The 19,362-nt window shown below is 43.8% G+C and overlaps 1 protein-coding gene across 7 annotated transcripts in view; it reads right to left on the minus strand.

Annotated features, from left to right (window-relative positions):
• Positions 1 to 19,362, minus strand: part of Otud7a (OTU deubiquitinase 7A) — a 324,171-nt gene that overhangs the window by 14,625 nt on the left and 290,184 nt on the right. For all 7 annotated transcript variants that reach the window (XM_040276563.2, XM_078051306.1, XM_021722835.3 and 4 more), the window contains 2 exons: positions 15,984 to 16,111; positions 14,014 to 14,163 (listed from right to left, as the gene is read on the minus strand). In XM_040276563.2, coding sequence (XP_040132497.1) covers positions 14,014 to 14,163; positions 15,984 to 16,111 — 278 coding nt within the window. The remainder of the gene's footprint in view (positions 1 to 14,013; positions 14,164 to 15,983; positions 16,112 to 19,362) is intronic.

Raw genomic sequence — 19,362 nt, forward strand, 5'->3', positions numbered from 1 at the left:
GACAGACCGATATACCTGAAGGTGCTACTTCCTGCCCACTTTGAAGGTTCTAGGCAGCCTCTCAGGTTTTGATGGAGCAAAGGTTAGGTACTGAGTGAGGCGCTGGGAATATGCGTGCTCACAATTAAAAACAACCAGAGAATAAATGAAGTTATCTGATCTCTACAGAAGGTAAGCTGTGGCCCGTTGAAAGGACTGGGGTCTCAATGTCCTGAGAACTCAGAAAACAGACTCTCTTTCTGAACATCAGTTGCTTTGAGTGCCTCTGCCTTTCACAGTGCACAGTGAAATTTCCCTTTTGGAAACCTGGCCTAACCTAATGAGGTGTAGTCATGTGGCCAGTTGCCTCCTTGTGGCAGATGTTGAGAATAGCAAATGCTTTCCAAAATAAGCCTGCAAAGTTTTGTTTTAAAAATAACTTTTTCCCCAGACCTGGGGATGGAACCAAGGGCTTTACACACAATAGGCAAGTGTTCTACAACTGAGCTACATACCAGCCCAGTTTGGGGGGATTCTATCCTGTCTTTTAGCCTGGAAACACATAGGACCATCTCAAACTAGCATGGACATATTTGGAATACTTATTTTTCAAAAAAGAATGTATATTTCTATTTGAGGCATAAAAAGCTGTCTCACCATTACAATGCTAAGTCAGACAAACTGAAGATTCATAGCTTGTCTTTAAAGCACTGGAGAGCTGAAGTCATGGGAGATCCAATGAACCAGAAATGTAAAGAAAGACAGAGACTTCAAGGAGAGATGAACATGAGCTTAAGAGAGGCTGACTCAGCTAGATTCTACTAATAATAATTCAGTGAAAATGGCTAAAATGGTAAAAGGAGAGTATAGTCTAGAGAAATAATATAGACCCTGGGAGGGTGAAGGTATGAAGGAAATATATATGTACAGGACCTAACTTGGTGCTCATAGAAAAGACTGGTGTAAATTCTATGAAAGTGTCCTTTAGAGAGCTTTGGTTCCTATCTCTACTAAGCAGTGAAAGCTTAAATTACAGGGTCACAAAATCTAGCTGCATTGAGAATAGGCTCTGTACCTGTCCCCCAGTAAGGGGTGACCTCCCTTAGCTGTCCTGATTAGACTGATCCAAAAAAAGGAAAGGCACAGGGGCTGGGGTTGTGGCTCAGTGGTAGCGCGCTTGCCTAGCATGCATGATGCCCTGGGTTCCATTCTCAGCACCATATACAAATAAATAAAATAAAGGTCCATCAACAACTAAAAAATATTTTAAAAAAGGAAAGGCATGTCAGTTTTTAGGAATAAAAGTGATTTATCTCAATCTTCACTGTCTTATCAAGTGACTGTCTTTCAACAATAAAACGATGAGGAATCAAAAAGAAATATCCACATTGACAAGAAACAAAGCAGTTGACAGTATAAGACTCAAAGGAGACATAGGTGTTGAAACTATCAAGTATGGAATTTAAAATAACTGATTGGTAAGTTAGAGATGGATATTGTGGATGCTGTAATATTTGATGGTTGGTTTTAGCAGAGAGATGGAATCTCTAAGAAAGAATAAAGGGAATTGCTAGAAAGGAACACACACATACACTAATATAGATTAAGAATGGCTTTAAGGAGCTGATTGGTTGACTTCACACAACTGAAAAAGAATCTGAACCTCAGGATCAGTCAGCTAAAATTTCCCAACTGGAATACCAAAAGAAAATGGGGGCGGGGGTAGTTAACAGGACAGAACAGCTGAGAACTGTGAGACAATAACAAACAGTGCAAGATCTGTGTAGATGTAAAACCAGAAAAAGCCAGAGAGAATAAGACAGTAGAAATATTTAAAGAAAAAGCGGCTGACAATTTTCCAAATTTAACAACTAAACCCACCTTAGCTCCAAGAAACTAAGAGAACACCAAACAAGAAAACTAACCATAATAAAAAAACATTTCTATGTATAAAACTTTTGGAAACCAAAATAGAAAATGATTAAGACAGGTAAAGAAAAAGATACAGTAAATGCAGAGAAACAAAGAGAATAATTACAACAAGCTCTTTGTAATAAAACAGGTAAGGCAGAAGATAATGGAGTAGCATCTCAAAGGCCTGAAAGAAAGAAAAAACACTGCTAATCTAGAATTCTATACCCAGCAAAGGTATCTCTGAAACAAAGGACACATAAAGGCTTTCTCAGATAAAAATGAGTAAATTTATTACCTGTAGACCTGCATTAGAGGAAACAGTAAAGAAAAAATTTCAGGCAGTAGGAATATGGTACCAGAAGAAACTTGGATTTACATAATTAAGAGTAATGGAATGGAATAAATTAACATGAAATTTTTTTCCTTTCATTTAATTGCTCTGAGATTAAGCAACTGTCTAAAGTAAAGAAGCAGTACACAACAGAGGAAGTGGAAATATTACTTGCAAAAGAATATCATTAATTAAAGATGTTTATTGTAGAACCTAGGGAAACTCCTAATAATTAAAACTAGAGGTATAATAATAGATTAATAAAGGGGATAAACAGAACCATTAAAAAGTTCAATCCATCTAAAATACGACAGCAAAAAAATAAATAAAAAGAACAAAGAACAGATGGAACAGATAGAAAAGAGTTAACAGGATGGTATCTTTTAATCCATATATATAATTCATGCAATCAAATGGAAATTGCCAAAACTATCAACAAAAAGATAAAATTGGCCGGGTGTAGTGGTATACATCTGTATCCCAGGGGCTTGTGAAGCTGATGCCGGAGGATCACAAACTTAAAGTCAGTCTCAGTAACTTAGTGAGGTCCTAAACAATTTAGTGAGATCCTGGACCAAAATAAAAAATAAAAAAAGGTTGCAGATATGTCTAAGTGTTTAAGCACCCCTGGGTTCAATCTCTGGTACCAAAACAAACAAAACAAAACAAAAAATACAAAATTAGAAAACTGTCATATTGGATTTAAAAAAAGAAAGCAAAATGCAAGTATATACTGTTTATAAGAACCCCACTATAAATCTAAAACATAGATAGGTTAAAAGATATTCACCAATGAAAAGAGAACCAGAAAGAGCCATACTAATATCCAACAAAATACATAACAAGGATTGTTACCAAAGGAAAAGAAGAACATTACATAATGATAAAGGGGTCAATTCTCAAGAAGATATAACAACTCTATATGTATGCATGCTCTGAACAACATTATTTCAAAGTACACAAAGCAAACACTCTAGCTCTTCCTTATCTATATTCCAAGACCCCTGTGGATGCCTGAAATCTGGGATAGTAGTGAACCACAGGGATACTATATTTTCCCCTTATAGAAATATACCTATGATAAAGTTTGATTTATAAATTGGGCACAGTAAGAGATTAATAACAATAACAATAGAACAACTGCACTGTAATAGCATTCATGTAAATGTGGTCTCTCTGTTTTCTGAAATTTCCCATTTAATATTTTAGATGTTAGCCTACCACTGGTAACTTGAAACCATGGAAACCAAAACCAGGGGAAAAGGGAGGTACTACTGTGCTAGCAAAAAAAACAAAGGAGAACTAGACAAATGCAGTATAGTGGGAGGCTTCACCACTTTTTGAAGCCAGATTTTTAAAGACAGGTAGTCAGTGTAGGTAAATTGGGTCAGAAGGGGGAAACTGGAAACTACCCCCTGGGAGATTGGAATCCCTCCCCAAAAGGTTGTTAATTAACTGCTGAGCAGTCCAGGAGCTGCAAATCAATACCTCCAGGGGTGCCACTCCCTTCCGGCCACCTAGGCCCTTCCAGCCCACCTGCTCACTCCCTGGCCCTTCTACCAATGTCCCCCAGTCACTAGGCAGGTTGAGGTGAAATTAACAAGATAAGGGAGAAGAATGCAGGAGAACAAGGGAAATTGTCGAAGTATAAAAGGGACAGGACTTCCTTATCCCAAGGATTCTGCTTTTGGGTTCCCTTCTTCCACCAGGGAGAAGTCTGTTTTACTATCCTTTAATAAAGCTTCTTACTTTCTACTCTACACTTGCCTTAGTGTGCTTCTCTGGTGTTATACTTCAACATTTGAGGAAGCAGGACCCGTCAAGGTATCCAGTAACCAGTGGTATCATTTTTCTCTCAGTAATTGATAGAAAAGGGAACTAGTAAGGGGAGAGTATCAAGGCCACGGGTGGCAGAAACAAATTCACTTAAAGTTTATATGCAGATCCTTGGCTCAGTTATCAGTCTATGGAATAAACTTGCTATAGAATGAATATTGGAGCCCCTTCAAATTCACATTGAGGTCCATTCCCCATGTGATGGTGTTAGGAAATGGAACCTTTGAGAGGTGATTAGGTTTTGAGGGCAGAGTGCACGATGGAACTGGTGTCCTTTTAACACGAAACACGAGAGACTCCTCACTCTCCACAACGTGAGGACACAGTGAGAAGGTGGCTGGCTGCAGACTAAGAAGTGAGCCCTCACCAGACACTAAATCTGCCAGCATCTTGATCTTGTACTTCCAGCCTTCAGAACTGTGAGAAATAGACTTTTGTTGTTTGTGAGCCACACAGTCTATGGCATCCTGTTGTAGTCACTTAAACTGATGACACTGGAAAATGCACGAAGCAGAATTAAGACAACCATGCTGCTGAAGATATTTTTAGGCTAAGGGAGCAATCAACCTCTAAGACTATCCTTAAGCTCCTGCCTCATGCCAAATGTGGGTGGTGATTTCCTCATCCCCCAGTGGGTGTTCTCAGTACATGCATCCGATGTAGCCCTGGGAAACACTGACAATGAGAGGAATTCTCAGAAAGCACCACTAGGTGACACACCAGTAGACCCAGACTCATTCTCTATATTCAGGGCAGTGAGTCCTGGCTGCTTCTGTCCAGCAAGCAGAACAAGTGGCCAACACTGTTGCCTTTCCCTCCACTAAAAGGGGATTTGGTGGAGAACATGCTTTTACTCCAGCACTACACATGGGTGGCATGTGGGTGTCCAGGAGCCACCTGATAGACGGACTGGCACATCACTCAGAGATCAGGGTAAAGCTCATTAAGAGGGATGGTGACAGCAGCTGGTATTCCTGTGATGGCACTCCTTCTGTGGGCAGGGACACTTTGGGAGGCTGAGTGTCTGTGCCTGCTGTGTAGCTCAGGAGGGTGCAGGGACAGGACTCATGCAGGAGGCTGGCATCTGGGCTAACTCCTGTGTTCACATCTCTTCAAGCCTTCAGGCACCAGTTAAAGACCCTTAGCCAGTTCTTTCTAAACTTTTGCTGGCATCCTCGTGCACCTGTGCTTTGAGCTCCTGAGCCAATGATCCTTAGGGCCGGGTATGAAGCAATGGGCAGCTGTCTTGCACATTTAGTCAGCTCTCTAGAGCTGCACCCTCTGTAAGCTGAGGAAGAGGGGCATCCAGGTCTGTGCATTCCAAGGCTGTCTCCTTTGACATGATTGGGCCTTTTTAATTTTTGGTTGATTTGACTTGCAAATCAAGAAACTTGCAAAGGGCCAGGAGGCTGCTTGGAGCTGTAAGCAGAACTTAATGGCTCCTCAGAGGCTCATGCTCTGCAGTTCCTAAGAGGAGCAGCAGAGGAAAGTGGCCCACTGAAGCTGGCTACAGCCTCCGCTCCCCTCCCCAGGGCAGGAAAAGCTGCACTCTATCCTCCCATGCTGGCAGACCTTTCCTGGCAACTGGCAAACTTATAAATTAGCTGAAGAGAAGAGAGGCTAACCACAAAGAAAATGAAGGTAATTCACATTTTTTAGGCACTTTCTGGTTTCTTACGCCTTTTTTTTTTTTTTGACCACAAACTCGTGATTCTTACCACAATGTCCCTTCATCGGTGTTATTACATATTTCCTTCAATATTGTTTCCAGATAGGTACACAGATGGGTCAATTTGATTTGAATATAATAAAAAAGTGATTCTGAATAAAAGTCATTTTGTTTTTAGATCACTATATTAACAGTTATGTTATAAAAATTATTTAGGTAGAATTTTTAATAATATTCATAACATGTGAAGACAAATTCCTACTAAAAAGAGATTGGTTCTGTTTACTATAAAGTAGTCCTATAGGACAAAGTATAGGGTGTTGTCAAATATATTGGAAATGATATTATAATCATGACCGGGGATGTAGCTCAGTGATAGAGCATTTCCCTCACATGTCTGAGGCCCTGGGTTCCATCCCAGTACCTCAACAACAAAACAAAACAAAAAGCAAAAAAGATGTGACAATTTATTTGATTAGGGAACATTAAAACACAGATTAGTATTTGATTTAATTACAAGTTACACATCAAATACAGATGAAAATCTGCTTTCCTGACTTGCTATGCCGAATGATTCTATTGGCTCCTTGGCTCATTTTATAAATGTTGTTAATACATTGTTTCTCTAAGGTTGCAAGCTGCTCTTTGCAATGCTTTCCCCCACCCCCAAACTACATTTTGGTTGTGTTGAGTCTTTTCAATCAGAGAATAGTAAACCATGGTGTGATCTCTGTGAGCCTCCATCCTAGAAGTATGAAGTTTTTTGATGACTCCTTATTCACCCCAGCCCCTCCTCATCACTCTCTAACCAGTGGGTTCTCTAAGGGCTGCAAGGCTACCCTCTCTGAGCTCACTGAACAGGACTTCTGAGGAAAGGTACCAGGGAAACGGTCCAGGTTCCTTGACCTTTATGCCCTGGGTAGGCCTCAGTGGTTCACAGGCTGTTTGCATTTAGGAGGAAACACTAATTCAACAGTTACCTAATATCTTGTCTTTTTCACAAAGAATAGAAATAGATGGTATTAATGCCTACCATGAAGCAAAGCCTGCTCAACCCCTACCTTCTACAACCCTGAAGATTTCTGCATTTTATCAGGAGGGAGATACTATTTTATTAAAGCAAGCTTTGACATGGGGTCATACTTCCTGAACACCCTCTTGCATGTCTTATATCACTACCCTTTTTGGCCAAGTGTCCCTTTTGGAAGCTCCACCATCTACCCTACCAGCTTGTCCTAACAATGCTTCATGGCTATGACTATTCCCTGGGGATGCTTCTTCATTCCTCACTTTCCTCCTCTACAAAGTGGGGATAGAAATCAGGAAGGATTAAATAGTTCCCCCTGAAAAGGACCTAGAGTCACACCTGTGCAACAGAAACACAAAAAAAATTAATGTGACCACACAGGGTGCAGATCCAGCCAGAGCTCCCACATACCCAGCTTAGAGTCAGCACAAGTGCATGAAGGATACCCGCACATTCTATATCCACAGAAGGTCAAAGGGAGACAGGACAAGGCTGTGCTTAACTTGTTTGGAACTTTATCAGAGTTAATTGTCCTTTTAGAAAATCTTGCCACCAAATGCAGAGGCTCAGCACATGGGTGTTCCTCTGCTATGTAATTGAGGCGCTATTATGCATGGAGATGCCACATTTAGATAACAGCGTCTGACTTCTTCATTAAGCCTTTTGGTACGGCTGTGCTGGAGCACTTACAGACTGAAGTGCCACAGGCCCAAAGAAATGAGGCCAATTGGTTAAGGACTAGAACTTCCAAAATGTGAATCAAGTAACCCTTTTCTAAGTTACTTATCTCAGGGATTTCATCATAGTGACAGAAAGCTGACTTTGTGTTTTCATAACTCTCACAATCGCTCAGTGATCAGAATGAACTTCCCTGAGCGAGGTTCTGAGACAGTGCCTGGATCTGAGCTTTCAGAGTGCTCCCAGGCCATTTGAGGACTTGGTGGCAGGGAGGCCACCTGGGGCTTTGCCTTTGTGAACTGCTTCCTGAAACAGGCTGGAAGAGCCAGGGCCCAGAGTGTCATGGAAGGCAAGGGACTAATATTCTTCCCTGGAGAAATCAGTGGCCATCATTTGTGGAAGTTACAATGAAAGTATGCCTAAGTTTCATTTAACACATCCTGAAAATAAATTGGCAAAGCTTTGCCCATTCATCTCGCCAGCAGCGAACCTATTCCCTCAGATCCCAATCTTTTACCACAATCTTTCCTCCTCCCCACATGCACACCTGGCCCCAGCAGATTCTTGGACTTGAAGAGGGCCAGTGGTGGCATCAGCAGTGGCTGGCTATGGCAATAGAAGCTGTAAGAGGAAGTGGGTTCTTTCATAAAGTTGTTTCAACTCAGAGAAAGCATTTGGATGAGAAGTTTGAAGAAAGTCACACGTGTTTTTAAGTCTTCAGGAGCTCAGGCACGTGAAGATGAGATATGATGGGCCAAGTGAAAGGAGGATAGGGGAGGGAGTCTCATCTTAAAGCCTAGAATACATTTTTTAATCTCACTTTGATGTTCCCAAGTCATCCCTCAGATGCAAAGACAAGATGCTTGCTCCTTCTGGGTCCTGTGATTACTGTATTTATTTGCTTCCATCAGGAGATGCCTCCTACAGGTGCCCTTTGTGTGGGGCATGGCACCACTGTGGCTACAGGACAGCAGTGCATGGTCCAGTAGGGATCAGTGGGTATTCTGGGGTTCCATGTTCCTAAGTGTCACATTCCCTGTCTCCTACTTGGCTCAGGATCTCAGTGACTTTGCAGACTGAGTAGCTCACTCCCACAGGCTTGATTCTGAGCTCCATCATGTTCTGAGAGTCTCTCATGTTTTGAAGGATGCCTGCTGTATCCTGGGGACTGCAGCATGACTAGTTTCAGTGTTCTTTAAGCCACAGAGGGAGGACTGCAGGTGTGATGGTCTAACAGGTGACAAAGAGTGCAATCACTGCCCATAGCAGGCTCTCCTTTCAGAGGCCTCCAGATTGGGGGTCACCTTCCCTGAGTTTGAAGTACCTGGCACTGGAGTTCACAATGGCCACATCTGAGATGTCTCTTCTAGAATCCAGGTCAGCATTGCTGGGCCCATGCATGAGGCCAGGCCATCCTAGGAGGCCTTTCCCCATGAGTTGGGGAACCTAGACCCAGGCACTCACTATGCCAGACATCACACCTGTCACCCAATGTAACTGTCACAGTCACAAGCATCTGAAATTGTGCCTGTCACATAAACACATTTGCAGTGAATATTTGTTGAAGGGATATCCTTGCTACCAACTTCACAGGGAGGTAGGTACTTTCCAGGCCCCCGCACGGTGTTCATAGAGTATGAGAGCCACCTGTGACCTGTCCTGCTGAGCATGGGCTAGCTGGTTGTTGCCCAGACTCAGACCCTGCTTTTGGAGTACCTGGCACTAGATTAGGGTTTTGAATACCTTGCCCATGTGTCTCTTTTGCTCTTCAGTGCCACCCAGAGGGACATCCCCACTTTCCCTGGAGAGTAGGTATGGAGATTAGCCACATTCCAAATATCTGCTAGGGGCTTGGATCTACAGAATATGACTTTGATAAATAATTTAGCACCAGGTATAATAGCTCCCAGGATCAGATTTGGTGGCTGAGGCGCCAGGAGGCACACCCACTGAGTAAGCTGTAAAGGGATCTGCATGCACGTCCATTGGTCAAGAGAGTTATGATGACAGATTGATTCACAAATCTCTGGATATCTAGAAGTTCTGCCTTTTGAATGGACCCTTGGGTTTCCACGTGTATGAGATGCCCATCTCTTCCCTCTCCATTCAGCAATACTTTCTCATTCATCCTTAAGCTCCCAGAGCCACGTTGGTTTCTCCTTGGTCTTGAACTTTTGGGCCTCTCCCCATAGCCAGGGTTCAGCATGTACATATCCTTGCCTGTGAGGCTGTGCTGGGTTCCCTACATGGGTCTGGACAGCACTATCAGCTCTCTTTCCTAATTGCCTGAATTCCCTTGGTCAGAAGAAGCATCTCCAGTGACCATACACACTCCTTGCTGCACGCCTCTGGCTCAGGCTGGCCCCTGCTGAGCAGCCACATGTGATGTGAGCAGGAACCTCCTTGCTCCTAAACCCTGAGTCTTGTCTGGGGGAGGGATGATAAAGGAAAAGGGGGGTAGTGGGAGACTGGGATGGCAGGGGACCCAAGCCACATCTTTCTTCCCAGTCTTCTTCTGGGGACTGAAAACCACTAGGGTTGGCAGAAGCACATTTCTGTCTGTCACAGGAAATAGGTGTTTCCCCTCACATCTTCTATGAAGGCCACTTGGAGTTGAATTTCCACTTCTGGAAGCTGAAGGTATCTAACTGGAATAAGTGAAGACTGTTTTCCCACTTTCTTTTTAGTTGCCCATCCTCTGGGATGAGGACGCCAGTGGGGATGGTGACCTCATCTTTGAGAGATGATAAGTATCTGCAGGAAGCTTTCTGTTTCACAAAGGCTGGAGTGGCTCTCTGGGGCACATTGAACATGGCCCAGAGGCATGGAGCTAGAGACTTTAAGCGGGGAGCAGAATGCCCTGTGCCAGCCAGGTTCTCAGCTCAGAAGCCATCTTAAGAGCTCTGTTGCTGCTTTGGAAGCTCCTGGCAGAGGCCCAGGGTTCAAGGAGAGAGAGGCTGCCTGAACATGAAACTACCAGGTGGCATTAGATGTGGGAGGCATGGGAGCACATCATTGAATCAGCTATCTGCTGTCATGTCTGGAGTCACTGCTAGAGCCACAAGTGTGCATGCACTCTTGACTCTTGAGATGCAAAGGGAATTGAGTGGTACTGGTGGACAACAAGTCTGCTTATCTCTGAACATCCTGACAGCTTAGGCACCATGCTATTGGAGGGGAATGGGTACATTCATCCTGATTGAAAACCTATCAGCCAATGGTGGTTCATTTCCAGACAAGGGTCCAGTTGATAAAGAATTTATTTATTTATACACTTTTGTGTATAAAAAAAGAATTTATTTATTTATACACTTTTGTGTAAGGGGACTGTCCAGATGGAAATGCCTGGAAAACATCATACTGTGTCTTATGCCAATTCAGAGTTGGCTTGCTTCCTCCTTCCCCCAGTGCACTTTTCAGGTTGCTCTGCAGCCAGGAAACTGCAAGTGGGGAGTTCAGCTATGGGTATGTGAAGTGAGGAGGCTTTCTTTCCACATGAAAGACAAACATTTTAGAAAGAGAGGCATTTGGCCCAGCCTAGAATGTGAATGTAATACCTGGAGCTGGAGCACTCACCATATGACCATGAGGCTGAGATCACAAAATAAGGATAGATCAGGGAGAGGCTGGGGGCCTGAGTTCTGGAGAATATCTAGAGTTTCTGCATCCTCAGGTATTTCTGTTACAGAAGCAACAGCTGTTCCTGTTTCAGTCCCTTGCAGCCTAATGCTATTCTGGACATATCTTCATTAAGGGGCTTAGATCAGTGACTTTCTGCACTGCTTCCTTTCTACCATAAAGGCTGTGAAGAGAGGCTGAGTCTGTTTCCTGGTTGGGGTTCTTATGTCTTTTCTGTTTCTCCTCATCACCCTCAACCCCTGTGTAATAGAGATTGCTAGGGTCTGGTATTCACCAATTTCCTGCAGCCTGTCACAGGCCCAGAAGGAAGGTATCATTTATGGTTCCCAGCATCCCTGAGGGGTGTCTTAAAAGTGTCTCTCTAGGGGATACTGGGGAGCTATTTTTTGTACTTAAAGGCTCCAAGTCTGCAGAGCCCTTTTGTCCCCTCAAGGACCTGTCACTGATCAGAAGCTACCCAGGGTGTGGGAGCTGCTCCTATGTTCTCTGCCTCTGCAGGATTGTGTGAAGGCAGCAGAGCAGCATCTGCCCTTCTGCAGGTCAAGAGTACTGGATGGGTGAATGTGCAGAGCTGAGCAATGGCTCAGAGGACCGGTCTAGCAGGCTGTTCACAGCTGAGCGGGAGCCCTGGCTGCCCCACTGTGGCTGCTTATATAGTGAACTCTGGCCAGAACCCCTTGTCAGGGAAAAAAAAACCCAAAAAACAAGTCCTCAGGAGCAAAACCACCCACACCTCTGCAACACTCCTGAGAAGGGCCAGGCAGTAGCATCCTCCACAGTTGTCCTTTTATTGAAGAAAGCCTTAATACTCATTGGAGAAACACCCCAAAGCAGAATCTAGAGGGCCTAAAAGACAGCTCAGTGCCTCTGTGAGGAGGCCTTGGGCATCTGAACCCCTTGCTTAGCTATGGGAGATGTCAACCCTGGGATCATCATTCTTCTGTGGCCATAGAAATTTTCCAGGGCACTGAAAAGGGAGGCCAAGTCCCCAGCCTGAGTTCCAGACCCTGAGAAAGGCCTTCTCACCTTGCAAGAGCTGTAGCAAGTCCTGAGAAGAGCTAAAAACCCAGGGAAGGCTGGGCACACTGGCACTGCCTGTAGTTCCAGCTACTGGGAGGCTGAGGCAGGAGGATCACTTGGGCCCAGGAGTTTGAGACCAATTTGGGCAAGATAGAGAGATCCTGCCTCCAAAAAGGAAAAATGAAAATTCAGGAAGGAGGTGTAGGTGCCAGTGGACACAAAGCAAAGAAACAACAACAAAAAAGGTAAAAAAAACCTCCCAGGTTTTAGTGATTCAATATTTCTTTCTGTGGCAGTATGGAGAGGTCTATAAATAATAAAGAAGATATTCCTATTACAGCTGGCTCCAGTCTCTGTCTCCTTTTCATTCCTTACATCCCCACCTGCACCAAATGTGTGATTTTTCTGAGTCTCCATCAGCTGTTGGGAAGGGGAACAGCTCCTCACCCCTTTACTCCTGAGGAGCAGGCCAAGAGGCAAACACATTGATGAGTTGAAGGAGGCAGAGTTCTGTCGATATATCGTGTGCATCCTTTCCGCGCCAGCTATCTTCAGGAAGGGGTAGCCTTCGGAAGCCCTGATGATGGCGATTTTAGCACTGTATTTACCTCCCAGGCTACACACTCAGTGTAAAAGGATAGAATTGAACACCCTGCGCTTCCTGCCCTGTGGGAGGCCTGGACAAATCCCTTGGAATTCTTGGGACTATACCCAAAGGCAGGGACCCTGAAACTAGCCTAGCCTGCCTACCCTTCAGTCTTCTAGGACATAATCTGCCTATAGTGAAAACAAGAATAAGAGATTCCCCTCCCAACTCAACTAATCACACAGCTATCAGGGCTAACAAGAGAAAACAGCAAACTTAAAACAAAAACAAAAACAAAAACAAAAACAAAAAAACACCCAAGTTCCCCAACAAAGACATTGTATTGACTGAGAACAAGTCCTACATGTGCCTAGGGCAGGTGGCTGGAACTGTACAGTGTGCAGCCTGTGGGACAGCGCAGTGACCACAAAAGTACTGAAATGGTTACTTGCGGAAACTTGGCTGTAATGAAGGGAAATATCAACCACTTGATTCAGAAGCTTACTGTAGAGCAGGGTGGGTAAACATTTCCTGTACAGCAGTAGTTAGTAGGCTACCCAGACTATGTGGCTACTCTCAACTCTGCTGTAGTAATGCAAAAGCAGTCACAGATAATGAATGTGTCTATTCCAACAAAAGTTTACATATAAAAATAGGTGGTGGGCCATAGTATTCTAATCCCTGCTTTAGACGAACTTTCTTTTTAAAATTATTACTCAGATAAATTATAGCTATATAAATATGCATGTACTATATTAACAATAATTGGTCTTAGAAGTAATTTTTAGAAACCCCTTTAAAATAGGGACACTGTCTTTCAAAAAATTGGAAGATTTTGAAAGCTTTCGACATAAAGCACTGATAAATGTTTGGAGAGAGAAAAAAAGTGTTTAAAGAGATAGGTATATGTTTACCCTGATTTGAAGATTATGCAGTGTGTACATGTATCAAAACATCACATGGTATCCCATAAATGCATAATTTTATGATCTTATGTATCAGTTAAAATAAAATTTAAATTAAAAATATATTTGCATACATGTGAAAAAGGAACAACTAGGAAAAGCCATTTAAGCCTGGTGGAATTATTATTTTTGTTCAATTTTTTAAATGAAACATTGTCTTTGACATTGTTATTTTTAGTGGAAACATTTGCACACATGTACAGTAGTTTTACACAGAAACCATCCTTGCTGTGTGTGCACAGGTGTGCTTCTAAAGAGAGCTGTCCGAATTCCACCTCTTGCATCTTTTCTGCCCACCAAGGCTGTCCCTTTCCATGGCTTTGCCCTACCCGACCCCTGTGCGCCCTGTCTCTCAGGGGCTAGGCATACCTTGTTCTCTTTGCTGGTCTCTCTGTTCCATGGACACGAGAGCTGAGAAATGCGCTTGATCATAGGCTAGAACCAGAGGTGAGCAGTGACATCTGTTGGGAGGTACCTCCAAAGGCAAGTAAATTCCTCCGAATGGGATGGGTGCAAAGGCTACAGACAAAAACAGGGGAGAGGCTTGAGGAGCAGGAGGTTCTGAACCAGGAGGGAAGGAAAGGGTGACACAAACAATACTGAGGGCCAGGGCTGTCAGGTTTCTATGGTGATCTGTTCTCATCCTGGATAGCTGGATGCCCTAAGCCCTGTGGACAGGGATGAAACCAAGATGGTCAGAATAACATGCTCTTCAGTCCACTTGGAAAGCCATGTGTTTTCTGGATGTATCTCTCCCTTTCCTAGTGTCCATTAAAATGTTTGCATATAAAACAATATCTTCACATCTTTAGAGTGTGTTTGTTCTTTATTTTGAGAGCCTCTTCTGTTGAATCAGAAGGGAGGAACCAGAGAGCTCTAATACTAAGCTGAAAGTCAGCCAGGAAATAAGAAACAGGGTCCAATTCTTGGGTGATGAGACACAATCTTGTGTTTCATTAATCATAAAAAAGAGGGAAGTGAAACCCAAAATCTTTGCCGAAACAGACTCACTTCTGGAAATATCTTCCCTAAAACAGCATCAGTACTTTGATTGTAAAGACTTGCATCTGGCCCCAGTCAGGGATGCATGGCATTCCTCTGAGCAGAATGCAGGAAGAGTCACCTTCAGTGCTGTCTTTGTTGACTTCTTGGGTTCCTTCCCTACCCTTGCTCTATCTATATTGGTCAGTGCAAGGGAGAATCCTGCAAGAGGTGAGGATCCACCTGAAAGAGGCTGCACGAAGAATGGATGGAAGTGGGTCTGTGGGCATTGGGAGCTGGGCATGCATGGCAGGGCTCCAAGTGAGTACTGTCACTGCTCTTGAAAGCTGCAGCCCTCAGCAGGCTTTGGGTCCCTGGGCCTCACAGAGAAAGTGGTGGCAAGAGGAAGGCCCCTGTGTTCTACTGGCCTCCTGCCCATGTTACATTCATGGACAGATTGGACTTTCTCAGTGATTTATCATGAAGAACCACAGCCTAATTTGTAGAATCACTGGAAGATTGTTAAGGTGCAGGTTTAAATTTAAGTGGGGCTGGAGGAACATGCTGCTGGACTACTCACTGTCTGGAACTGCCTAGCTGGAAATAGGTTCATAATGGTCATGGGAGTGAAGAGAGTGAAAATTGACTAGAGGAGGGGTTGAGAGGTGAGGCAGGTGCATGGGGGACCAGAGGGTGTCACGCATCCCACCATCGGGCTCTTCCTCCTTCCCGCCTCTTCAGAGAGTATGGCAGGCCCCATGGGCTCCAGGGTGCACCCTGCCATGACTCTAGCAACTCTGGGAGGCTGTAGGTTTGAGGGAGGACATATGGTGCAACACTCCCTGCCCTGGGATGAACCTGGATGGGGACACTGCTTAACCTCTCTGGCCTTCAGTTTCCTATCAGTAAAGAAGGGACTGTGGTGACTTCACACTTTCTATCTTCCTTTCTTTTCTCTTTGACAGTTGTGTACTCTGCATAGGGGCAGGAGGGGACTTAAGTGGCTAAGCCCAGGGAGACAAGGCCTGGGGCTTTTGGAGAGAATAGGCTGTCTGCTGTGCTCTGGATGTACGATGGGGGCTCCTAGCAGTCCAACAGCCAGATTTCTCAAGGCTACCTGATGTCAACTTGCAAGAAGATGGGCAAGAGCAGTGCCTGCGGCCACCTGCTGCCTCCAGGGAGGAAGAAGAACTACAGGGAATAATGTGATCTTTGGGCAGAGGGAGGCTTGGTGGCCTTCTGGGAGCCTAAAAACTCCCAGAAAGAACATAATGAACAGAAGAAGGTGGCTGCCTGTTCTTCTAGGGGGACGTTGAAGCTTTCTGGGCCACGATGAAACAGCTCCTCGAGGCACTCACCCTCTCCACCTGAGTCTCTCAGCATTGTATCTGCCACGACGACAATCGGTCTTCTTAGTATATGGGCTAAGACAAAAACGTGGAACTCCTCCAGGCTCTCGTACACAGGGTCCTCAGAGTTGTCCACACTAGGGAACAAAATAAAGTAAGCTTGTCATTAGACTAGATCAGAATGGAGGAAGGAGAAAATGGAAGGGACTCCGTAGGGACTGACCATTCCCTCTCTGGATCCTATCCTCAGAGTCCTGGCCAGCTGTGCCATCTAAGGATACCTTCCATGCCATCCACCAAGGGCAGATGCACAAGTCCCAGCTTCCCACTCCCACCCTGGGTTGTGTGGTCTCAGGGGACAAGTCAGAGAGAATCTGCAGGTGAGGGCTGCTGGCCAGAATCTGCAGGTGAGGGCTGCTGGTCTCTCTGCAGGTACAGATAGCCCACCAGAGCCTGTGGCAGCTGGGCAGCTTGTTCTCTGGGATGTTTAACAAGGATGCAGTGGAGGCTGGAAGATGGAGCCTCCTCTTCTGTTCATTTCTACATACAGAAGCTGAGGCTGAAGCCTCATGCCTCAGAGTCTCCAGGAACACCCAGGGAACATAAGACTCCAAATTAGTGGGGTTCATTGCTGCCAACATCTGAAAAACCTTCTAAGCAAAACTCTGATGGAAGATTCAGGGAGAAGGCTGCCTGCATTTCAACCCTCAGAGTGGGAGGGAGGAAGTCACTGTGAATGTACAACCTATCTACCTGGGGACCTTCCTTAGCTCATGCCTCTCGCTCCTGCCTGAGGCTTAAGGAAAGAGTGGGTGCCAGGAACTGCTTTCACTCAAACTCTCAGATGTTTGGGCAGAGGACTGGAGCCTTGATGTCCCCCAATAACAGGGCCACCTTCAAAGGGAAGATCACATAGAAAGGAGAGCTTACAATGTGATGGGAGTATCAGCTATACCCACAGTGCCAGCCAGGTGGCAGTGTCCAGCCAAGACCACATGGAAGTTCTGGGGTTTGCTACTGAGCACCCTAGGGATGCCCCAAAGTAAGCAAGGGAGATCTCTGAAGACTAGATGGGTGGGGCCGCAGCCAGCAAATGCAAGCTTATTTGAGAATATAGTCACTATTTGCATCAGTGGGTTCTACATACAAGGGTTGAAAATATATCTAAAAAAATTCCAGCCAAGTGTGAAAACACACATCTGTAATCCCAGTGACTGTGAAGGCGGAGGCAGGAAGATCCAGCCTCAGTAATTTAGTGAGGCTCTAAGCAACTTAGTGAGACCCTATCTCAAAGTAAAAACAAAACAAAACAAAAAGGACTGGGGACATAGCGCAGTGGTAAAGTGCCTCTGAATTCAATCCCCACAATGAAAATAAGTGAACAAATGAAATATTCCAGAAATTTCCTAAAGGAAAAAGTTGAATTTGCTGTGCTCCAAGCACTATACTACATCACATGAATGAGTGATGCGGAGGCATATCTTGTTTTAGGTATTACTAGTAATCTAGGGAGGATTTAAAGTACATGGAAGGGCATGCTAGGCTATATGTAAGTACTAGGCCATTTTATGGAAGGGACTTCAGCATCCTTGGACTTGGGCAGTGAGGCTGGAACAAGTCTCGTGCAGATACTGCACGGGTTGGCACAGGCCTAAGGAAATAGCTCCATGTTCCTATCTCTCAGCCAACTGATTCAATTATTTCCAGAACAAATGCTGTGATTTTTGGTGGTATGGTTTTGATATTAGGCGTCCCTCAAAAGCTCATTTGTGAGACAATGCAAGAAAGTTTAGATGAAATGATTGGGTTATAGGAGGTTTAAGCTAATCCCCTGATAGGGATTAATGTGGAGGTAACTGGGTCCCTGGGGTTGTGCCTTTGGGGTATGTACTTTGTCCTTGTTGAACAGACCTCTCTCTCTGCTTCCTGAGCTACCTTCCTCCAGCACACTTTTCTGCCAGGATATTTTGCCCCAAGGAATGAAACTGTTTATGGACTGAGAGCTCTGAAACCAGGAGCCCCCAAATAACCTTTTTCTGTTCTAATTTTTCTTATCAGGTCTGTTTAGTCATAGCAGTGAAAAAGTTGACTAAAACATCTAGGAAAATTATAAAATCATTTATATTATAAAATATAAATTATAATTATATAATATAAATATTTTTATAATTTTATAATTTTATAAATTATAAAAATATTTATATTATAATGCCTATATTTTTTCTTTTCTTTTCCTGATTCAATTTACCTTATTTTAATAATTCAAAATGTTTGGAAGCAGTCCCACACCTTGGCTATTTGGAAATAAATCTCTAATCTGATGCCCAATTACTCTGGAGAAGTTTAGTGTGTATTGCTATGAGCAGGACGTTCTTCTACACAACCAGAACACAAAATCTGAAATTAACAAGGATACATCAAGTCACCAGACCCCATTCATGGTGGTGTGCCAGTTGTCCCAATAATGCCCTTTAGAACAAAGGCTCTGGCTCAGGATCCTGAGCTGCTCTTAGCTGTGATGCCTTAACATTAGATTCTCTCAGCTGGAAATGTTTCTTAGGATTTCCTTGACTTCTATGATCCTGACACTTGCATGACCTTGAAGATTATAGGTCAGGCCTTTCACAGAATGAGTTTAATTTGGGTTTCTCTGTTTCTTCATTAATAAATTGGGTCACACTGAGTCCTTGTGGTTTCTTATCAGGTGGTGTGGAATGGCAGGCAGGTTGTCCCACTGTGGGAGATGGTGACTTGGTCACTCTTCATCTGCCAGGGCTCACTCCTGCAGAGCAGCTTGTTTCCTCTATGGAATTAGGAAGCATTGTGTGGGGGAGAACTGTGAATATATGCAAATCCTCCATACCTCACTCAACCTTTATACACTTACTAACAACACTAGGGATTTCTGGTTTTCTCTTTTATTCAAGGGTTTATAATACATTTGTGATATTTTAATGCTCAAATATTCTTTGATTTTGTCATTGTGACTTATTTCAGTAGTTCTACATCCTTAGAGTACCCTCCTATCAAGTTTTGGAGCAGTTTCTTGATCCTTGGCATAGGTGGTTGAAGTTCATACCTACACATGTAATTTGCATCTTTAGTTTCAGGTCTCTTTCTCTCTATGATCTACTTTAATGTTTACAGGAAACATGAGTTCACTGATACCTCCAATTCTAACTCAATACTGCAAAGTTCATTCTACTTGTAACTTTCTTCTCCAAAAGTGAGAAGCCTTATTTCTATTAATATTATTATTATTTTGCATTCATTTGATCAGTCTCCTGATTTGTGAGCAATCTCCCATCTATGCTGGAATCTCCTTATCCCACCTGAAGTAGTCCTCTTCACCCTCTTTAGGTCTGACCATGATCATATTTTGATTCTC

The sequence above is a fragment of the Ictidomys tridecemlineatus genome, chromosome 5 (genome assembly GCF_052094955.1).
Source record: "Ictidomys tridecemlineatus isolate mIctTri1 chromosome 5, mIctTri1.hap1, whole genome shotgun sequence".
Lineage (NCBI taxonomy): Eukaryota > Metazoa > Chordata > Mammalia > Rodentia > Sciuridae > Ictidomys > Ictidomys tridecemlineatus.